Source organism: Cynara cardunculus (genome assembly GCF_001531365.2).
Source record: "Cynara cardunculus var. scolymus isolate 2C chromosome LG 13, CcrdV1, whole genome shotgun sequence".
Classification (NCBI taxonomy): domain Eukaryota; kingdom Viridiplantae; phylum Streptophyta; class Magnoliopsida; order Asterales; family Asteraceae; genus Cynara; species Cynara cardunculus.
Genome location: NC_037540.1, coordinates 29,805,429 through 29,814,835, shown reverse-complemented (window position 1 = coordinate 29,814,835; position 9,407 = coordinate 29,805,429). Strand labels below are relative to the sequence as shown.

Sequence of the window (9,407 nt, the reverse complement as noted above, 5' to 3'; positions counted from 1 at the left end):
TTGACCCACTTGGACTTATTAAGGAAAAATAGGCCCATTATATCCACGAACACCAAATGGTCCCTTTAGAACAATTAAGACCCATTCTACCTCAATTACTCACATTAATGTCTGATTAGGCTAATTATGACCCATTTACTACCATTATACATCAATTAGACCCAAATAGATGAAATATGCCCATTATACCCATTATACTCAAGACCGCTTACATTGGAAGGATGAGCCACCAGATATGGAGTGTTCACTTTGTGGTCAATGTTTGGACAGTCACGATCATTTATTCTTCCAATGTTCGTATGCTCCAGCTGTTTGGACTAGTGTTTTACTTATGGTGGATATGACGGGTATGCCTTCAAGGTGGGAGCAGATTGTTCAAGTTCTTTCGGATCTTGTTATTCGTCCGAAACTGATAAAGCAGAAGCTTGCTGTGGCGGCTACTGTTTACTATATCTGGCAAGAACGTAATAGAAGACTTTTTGCTGCGACTAAGTGTACAGCTCAGGATGTTACTGCTGTTATTCGGGAGTCTATCTCCATTCGTGCAGATTGGTTGGCCAGTCGTCCTGTGGATACTTATGGTTAATTTGAAGGCTTGTTTTGGGTTCTGGGAGGTGATGCTTTGGGTTATGCTTCTCCTTTTTATTTTCTTTGGTTGTTTGTTTGAGTCTTATGGGCTTTGTTTATTTTGGTTCATTGTGGCTCGGTTGGGGTGTTTCCTTTGGCCTTGGGAATTCTTGGTGTAAGTTGCGGTCTTTTTGTTTTTGGTCTTTGTAAAACCTTTCCTGCGCTTTATAAATTTGCCGATATTTTCCTTCAAAAAAAAAAAGGTCTGATCAAACTAGATATGACCAATTAGTGTTATTTTGAGTCAATTATTAGACTCCTCGTGGAGAAATGGGCAGACTAAACCCTCATGGTGTAAACATATTAATGATGATCCATTTAGTGTCAACATCACCCAATGGCTTGATAATAAAGGTGCTCGGGGTGATTTTCAGGTAAAAGTGGCTTGGAAGACTATACAAGAGGTGAATCCGGTTGTACATTGGTATAAACTAGTTTGGAACAAAGCTTTCATTCCAAAACATGCTCTTTGTATATGGATGGCTTGCCAGAAGAAATTGCCAACCCAAGATCGTATCAGTCAGTGGAAGTATGAACCACCGGATTTAAAGTGTGTGTTCTGTAAATTAGTGATTGAAACGCACAATCACTTATTTTTTGAATGCACTTATTCTAGCAGTATTTGGGAAGGCATTAAAATGGAGGTGGGATTAACGACCTATCCGAACAATTGGGAGGATATTCTTCACAGAGGATCCACTCAAACTTGGAAATCTTGGTCTACGGTTCAAAAACTTGGTTTATCGGCAACGGTTTATAATATCTGGAGGGAACGAAACAGGAAGTTCTTCGACAATTACAATCATTCGGAGGATAAAGTTATTGCGGTGATCAAGATGCAGATTCTTCATCGAATGGCTTGGAAGACAAGGAAGAAGCTTTTGAATTCCAATGATATGTGACTTCGTGGGTGGTGCTCCTTCTCGGTTTTGGATCTTTTGGGTCTTTCTTGCYTTTTGTATTTTGGCGGGTGGTGTTGTTTTGTTTTGGTGTATTTGCCTTTGTCATTTTTGGCTTCTTATGACTTGGTTTGTGAGTCAAAGTTGTCGTAGTTTCTCTTGCTGATTGCTTTTGTATTGGTGACGCTTTTATTGTCTTTATAAAATTGCCTGGGGAATCCCTTTCCCCTTTCAGTAGACTCCTTTTGGAGAAGGGGCCAATTAATCCCATTAGGGTCTAATGAGACAAAGTATGAACTAGTTAGTGTCATTTTCACCCAATTGGACTTATAATGGAGGAATAGGCTGTTTATATCTACTAAAAACAAATGGACCCGTTATATCTACCCCCTCATGATGGTTTTGGAGGCTCCTCTCGTCGTAACTTGGATATGGCTGGTTTTTTTGCGTTTGTAGAGGATGTGGAATTATTTGACTTACATTATACGGGTGTCCATTTCACGTGGAACCAAAAACCGAACTCTTCGGGGGGTATCATGCGGAAATTGGATAGAGCTATGGGCAATGATGAGTTCACGTCTGGTTTTCAAGATGTTAGTGTTCATTTTCATCCTTCGGGTCTTTCGGATCATACCCCAGTGACGGTTTCTTTCAGATGTGGCATTCGGAAAAAAAGGCATGGTTTTAAATTTGACAATTTCTTGACTGAACATCCAGGTTTTCTTCAAGTTGTAAAGGATGAATGGGCAAAGATTGTTGAGGGTTCCTTTATGTTTCAAGTGACTTCTCATTTGAAGGCGCTGAAGATCCCTCTTCGGAAACTTCGTCATTCTTATGGCAACCTTGGTCAGCGTGTTGCCTTTTTGAAGACTGAACTTGATCGTATCCAATTGGATGTTGATAAAGATCCTTCTAATGTTGAGCTAGGCCTAGAGTTGGGACATATTCGTATTGCGTATCAAAATGCATGTAGGGATGAGAATAGTGCCGCGAAACAACGAGCCAAAATTGCATGGTTGAATTCAGGTGACTTGAATACTAAATTCTTCCATAAAGTGATTAGAGAACGACATCATTACAATTCTATTCAGTCTGTGTGTACGAGTGATGGAGCTTATGTCTATGGTGATGATGTGCCTAATGTTTTTGTGGAACATTTTAAAGACTTCCTGGGTACGAGGTATGTTTCTTCTGATCCGACTATGAGTAATGATATTTTCATGCGCAAACTTTCTTTGGTGGAAGCTAACCATATGATCAGACCAATTCAAAATGAAGAAATTAAAAATGCTATGTTTAGCATTGGTAATTATAAAGCTCCTGGGTCTGATGGGTATTCTTCTAAGTTTTTTAAAGAGGCTTGGGACATTGTTGGCCGTGATGTGGAGACTGCAATTCACAATTTCTTTTATCGAGGTAATCTTCCTAAGWGCTTGAATCATACGCTTTTATGTCTGATCCCTAAATCTATTAATGCTTCTAAGGTTACAGATTATCGGCCTATTGCATGCTGTACTGTGCTTTATAAATGCATTAGCAAGGTCATTGTKAATAGAATGAAGGGATCTTTGGATTTTTTAATTGATAAAGCTCAATCGGCTTTTATTCCGGGAAGAAGGATCACAGATAATATCCTTATGGAGCATGAACTTGTGTCTGGTTATCAATCCACTACGGGCCCGCCTCGTTGTGCGTTTGAAATTGATATAAGAAAAGCTTATGACACGGTGGATTGGAGGTTCCTTATTGTTATGCTTGATGGTTTGGGGTTTCACCATGTTATGGTTAAGTGGATAAAAGAGATGGTTTCGACTCCTTATTCCTTAGCCATCAATGGTAATTCCCATGGTTTTTTTCTTGGAGGGAGGGATCTTCGTCAGGGTGACCCGTTGTCCCCCTATCTGTTTACGATTGTTGTGGAGGGATTTTCTCTGCTCCTTCAAAAGTGTATTCGGGAGGCTGCTGACTTTGGTTATCATCGGGGTTGTGAGGACTTGGATTTGACTCATTTATGCTTTGCGGATGATTTGTTTGCCTTTACCAAAGGGGATGTTCTTTCTGTTGAAGTGCTTAAAAAAGCTCTGGCTCTTTTTCAGAATTATTCGGGATTAGCGCCTAGTCTTGAAAAAAGTGACGTTTATTTTGGTAATGTTCCTCCCAACATGAAGGAGGCTATCCTAGAATGTCTACCCTTTAAGCTAGGTATCTTTCCTGTTTGATATTTGGGTGTTCCTTTATCGCAATCTCGGTTGAAGACTTGTGACTATGCTCCGCTGATTGCTACAGTGAAGGGCCGTATTCTTAATTGGAAATCTAAGTTTCTTTCGTTTGGTAGACGGCGTCAGCTTATTATATCGGTCCTCCAATCTCTTCAGCTTCATTGGATGTCGGTTTTCTTATTCCCKTCTGGTATCATTCATGATCTTGAATCTATATTTCGGAAATTTCTTTGGGCTCCAAGGGAAGATCCTCGTGGTAGATGTCGGTTATCATGGGATGTGGTTTGTAGACCGTTGGAATATGGGGGTCTTGGAATTAAAAGACTTTCCACTTGGAATCGGGCTTTACTTGCAAAACATGTGTGGGATATTGCTAGGTAACGTGATTCTATGTGGGTTCGTTGGATTTATAGTAATAATCTCCGTTCTTCGAATTTCTGGATGGTCCGTAAGAATTCTAATTGATCTTGGGTTTTTTGTAAACTTTTAGACTTGCAAAGTCATTTACGTCGGTTCCTCTTTTCTCAAATTGGTGATGGTCGGGACACGAATGCTTGGGAGGATGCTTGGTTACCTTGTGGTCCTCTTTCCGCTTTTATCTCTTATAGGTTTATTCATTCTTGTGCTGGAATGGTAATTGGCCTGATGATTGGTGTCAACGGTTTCATATTCTTCATAATTCTCCATTACCTTTATTGACCTCTGATCGTGATAGAGTTTTATGGGGGGACAATTATACTAGGTGTTCGGAATTTACAGTGGGTAATGCTTGGGCTTCCTTAGAGGGTAATCATCCTGTGATCCCTTGGTCTAAATTGGTTTGGTTCTCGGGTCATATTCCGAAACATGCATTCTGTTTATGGCTGGCTTGTCAGAGACGGCTTCCGACTCAAGACCGGTTACATTGGAAGGATGAACCCCCAGATTTGAAGTGTTCGCTTTGTGGTCAATGTTTGGATAGTCATGATCATTTATTCTTTCAATGTCCGTATGCTGGAGTTGTCTGTAATAGTGTTTTATTTATGGTGGATCTAACGGGTATGCCTTCAAGGGGGGAGCAGATTGTACAACTTATTTCGGATTCTAATAGTCATCCGAAATTGATAAAGCAGAAGATTGCTGTGGCTGCTACGGTTTAGTATATTTGGCAGGAGCGTAATCGAAGACTTTTTTTTGCAACTAAACGTACGGCTCAGGATCTTATTGCCGTTATTAGGGAGGCTATCTTCATTCGTACAGATTGGTTGGCAAGTCGTCCTGTGGTTACTTATGGTTGACGTGATGACTTGGTTTTGGTTCTGGGGGGCTTTGGTGTGGGTTAAACTTCTCTTTTTTATCTTCTGTTGTTTGTTTGTTTCTTATGGGCTTTGTTTATTTTGGCTTGTTGTGGCCTGGTTGGGGTGTTTCCCTCGGTCTTGGGGCTCGTGGTTGTAGGTAGCAGTCTGTCTGTTTTTTTGGTTGCGTTGTAAACCTTTTTATTTGCGTTTTATAAATTTGCCGAAGCTTTCCTTCAAAAAATAAAAAAAAGACCCAATCTACCTCAAGTACTCCCATTAACTTCTGATTTGAATAACTATGACCCTTTTAGTACCATTATGACTCAATTAGACTCAAGTTGGAGAAACTACACTATTTATGACCCATTTAGTGTCATCTTGACCCAATTAGACTCCTTTGGGATAAATGGGTCAATTAATCCCATTAGGGTCTAATGAGAGAGATTATGTCCTACTTAGTGACATTTTGACCTAATTCGACTTTTTAAAGAGAAATAGGTTCATTATATCCACTAAGAGCAAATGGACGTGGATCCCTCTAAGGGGTTAAGGAAACCGGAACACACTTCCTGTCCCTTATGGGTGAAATTACATAATATTCCGTTGGTTGCTTTTAACAAGGAGGGTGTTAGTCGCATTGCAAGTGTTTTGGGAGTACCGAAACAGATGGATGCTTGTACTGCATCCATGTGTGAAAAAGCTTGGGGACGGCCGGGGTTTGCTAAGGTCTTAGTTGAGGTTTGGTCAGTGGGTGAGTTGAAAAGGTATATTGATGTTGAAATTCCGAATCTCAATGGTGGTGATGCCGAACTAGTGAAAATACAAGTTGAATACATTTGGGAACCGATCCAATGTTCACATTGTCAGGTTTTTGGTCATAAAATTTCTACTTGTGTTAAAGCTCCAAGTATGAAAAAAGGTAAGCAAGTTGATGGGAGGAAAGACGCTGATGGATTTATCAGAGAGGAGAAAAAGCATTGGGGACCGAAAATTGGGAATAAGGCCAAAGGTAAAGAACCTGAGATCGCCACAAATCTGGTTCGTCCGGTGGATGTGGGAGCAAGCACCTCAAATGTGGGTCAGTTGGAAATAAAAAATAATGGGACTAATGACGTTGCTCCATCAAGTGCGATTATGAAGAATACTTCAAAAGACACAGGTAATGTTGGTTCTGGGTCTTCTTCTTCTCATTCCATAAACTCTTCGTCCCATCCTCGATCTACTCCCACCCCTCTTATTGATTCTGTGGTCAAAAACTTTCGGATGCCAAGAAGGGGGGTTTTGTTAGACCCTGTGGTAGGCCCCAACAAATATGGAGTTCTGGAGCAGTTAGATGAAGAGGAAAATCTTGTTGATCACCAAGTAATTATGGATAAAGATCCTGTTGCGAACACTTTGAATATGAACAGGAGGGAGCAAGGGTTTGACCAGGCCTCTTCATCATGCTAAAATTTGCAACTTGGAATATCCRRGGACTCAATTCTCCGATAAAGCAAAATGAGGTMAAGACTTTTATTCATTGTAATGATCTTAGTTTGTGTGCAATTATTGAGTCTCATGTGTCTAAGGACTCTCTTGAAAGTGTGTGTGCCAAGCTTTTTGGTCGGTGGGCTTGGATCTCTAATCAAACTGTGAGTGTGTCGGGTACACGTATCATCCTTGCTTGGAATTCCCGTAGTTTAGATGTAATGGCTATGGAGGTTCAGAATCAATTCCTGAAGTGTAAAGTTTTTTTAAGAGGTGGTCAAGATGTTTTCTTTCTGTCTCTGGTCTATGGTGCTAATGCATGTACTCCTCGTAGAGAATTGTGGTCGGGGTTAAGGAAATTTAAAGTCTTGATTGGTTCCAATCCATGGATAGTAATGGGAGATTTCAACTCCATGTTGTTTCCGCATGATGGGTTTGGAGGGTCTTCTCGCCGTAATATTGATATGTCTGATTTTTTTGCGTGTGTGGAGGATGTAGAAATTTTTGATATGCAATATACTGGTGTTCATTTCTCTTGGAATCAAAAACCGAATTCTGAAGGGGGAATCATGCGAAAACTTGATAGGGCTATGGCTAATGCGGAATTCACTTCTAAATACCATGATGCAACTGTTCATTTCCATCCTGCCGGTCTTTCGGATCATTCACCGGTGGTTCTTTCTTTTAAAGGCGGTTTACGGAAAACGAGGTATGGGTTTAAATTTGATAATTTAATGGCTGAACACCCGGATTTCTTGAAGATTGTTAAGGCGGAATGGTCTAATTATGTTGAGGGGACTTTTATGTTTAAGGTCACTTCCCATTTAAAGGCTCTAAAGGTCCCGCTTCGTAGGCTTCAGAATATTTTTGGTAATCTTGGCAAGAGGGTTTCTTTTCTAAAAATTGAGTTAGACCGTGTTCAACTGGATTTTGATAACAATCCCTGTAATGCTGAGTTGGGGTTGGAACTTGGTCATCTTCGTATTGCTTACCAAAATGCTTGCTGGGATGCGGAGTGTGCTGCTAAGCAACGGGCAAAAGTTAAGTGGTTGAATGAGGGGGATTTGAATACAAAATTCTTCCATCATGTGATTAAAGAACGGCACCATTCCAACTCCATTCAATCGGTATGCACTAGTACTGGTGAATTTGTTCATGGTGATGATGTTCCTAATATTTTTGTTGAATATTTTCGTGATTTTCTTGGCCTTCGGTATGAGTCTCCTGACCCGATTATGCCCGAGAACTTATTCCCGAAAAAGCTTTCTCTCTCGGAGGCTAATCATATGATACGGCCGATTCTTTCTGAAGAAATAAAAAAATGCTATGTTTAGTATTGGTAATCATAAAGCTCCTGGATCGGATGGATTTACTTCGCGGTTTTTTAAAGCTTCTTGGGATGTTGTTGGGCGTGATGTGGAGATTGCAATTCACAATTTCTTTTATCGAGGTAACCTCCCAAAGGAATTAAATCATACGCTTCTTTGTCTTATTCCTAAAACTGTGAATGCTTCTAAGGTTACTGATTACCGTCCTATAGCTTGCTGCAATGTACTTTATAAATGCATTAGTAAAGTCATTGTAAATAGAATGAAGGATTCCTTGGATTCTCTGATAGATAAGGCCCAATCGGCCTTTATCCCGGGTAGGAAGATTTCGGATAATATTCTTATGGCTCATGAGCTTGTTTCTGGGTATCAGACTTCGGTAGGTCCCCCTCGATGTGCTTTCAAGATTGATATTAAAAAAGCCTATGATATGGTTGATTGGAGGTTTCTCATTGTAATGATGCATGGCTTAGGGTTTCACCCTGTTCTGATTAAATGGATTAGGGAAATGATGTCCACTACTTCCTACTCGCTTGCAATTAATGGTGAATCTTATGGTTTTTTTCATGGTGGAAGGGGTCTTCGGCAAGGTGATCCGTTATCACCATATTTATTTACGATTATTAAGGAGGGTTTTTCTATGCTCCTTAAGACTTGTATCAGGGAGGCTTCTGCTTTTGGATACCATCGTGGTTGTGAGGAGCTGGATATCACTCATCTTTGTTTTGCAGATGATTTATTTGTGTTTACTAAAGGTGATGTTCATTCGGTGGAGGTTCTTAAAAAAGCTCTCTCTCTCTTTCATCAGCGTTCAGGTTTGGAGCCAAGTCTTGAAAAGAGCGAAATTTATTTTGGCAATGTGCCCCTTCATATTAGGGAGGCCATTCTGGTTTGCCTCCCTTTTAAACTTGGCTCTTTTCCTGTTCGTTATCTGGGAGTGCCACTTTCTCATGCTCGTTTGAAAATTAGTTACTATAGACCTTTGCTTGCTAAGGTTAAAAGTCGTATTTTTAATTGGAAGACTAAGTTTCTCTTGTTCGGTGTACATAGGCAACTTATTATAGCGGTCTTACAATCGCTTCAATTGCATTGGCTGTCTGTTTTCCTTTTTCCGTCGGGTGTCATTATTGAATCGATCTTCCGGAAATTTTTTTGGGCTCCAAGGGATGATCCACGTGGGCGGTGTAGATTATCGTGGGATGTGGTGTGTCGTCCTCTGGAATTGGGGGGTCTTGGTATTAAACGGTTGGCGACTTGGAACAGGGCTTTACTTGCTAAACATGTTTGGGATATTGTTCGCCATCATAATTCTTTGTGGGTTCGGTGGATTTATAGTCATACTCTTAGAACCAACCACTTCTGGTTGGTTCGGAAAAGTTCTAATTGGTCATGGGTTTTCCGTAAACTTTTAGACATTAGGATTCATGTGCGACAGTATTTTGTGTCTCAAATTGGTGATGGTACGGATACTAATGCTTGGGAGGATTCTTGGCTTCCTTGTGGTCCTCTTTCGGCTTTTATGTCTTATCGGTTTATCTATTCTTGTGGGTTTTCTCCTGCTACTACGGTTCGTGAGCTTGTCATGAGATT

General features: G+C 40.4%; 1 protein-coding gene across 1 annotated transcript in view; it reads left to right on the top strand.

Annotated features, from left to right (window-relative positions):
• The first annotated feature begins 5,544 nt into the window (after nt 1-5,544).
• The window catches only part of LOC112524970, a 4,491-nt gene continuing 628 nt past the window's right edge, over nt 5,545-9,407 (top strand). Inside the window, exons 1-3 of the mRNA XM_025134913.1 lie at nt 5,545-6,443; nt 6,557-7,702; nt 7,824-9,384. Of these exons, the coding sequence (XP_024990681.1) occupies nt 5,545-6,443; nt 6,557-7,702; nt 7,824-9,384 (3,606 nt within the window). The remainder of the gene's footprint in view (nt 6,444-6,556; nt 7,703-7,823; nt 9,385-9,407) is intronic.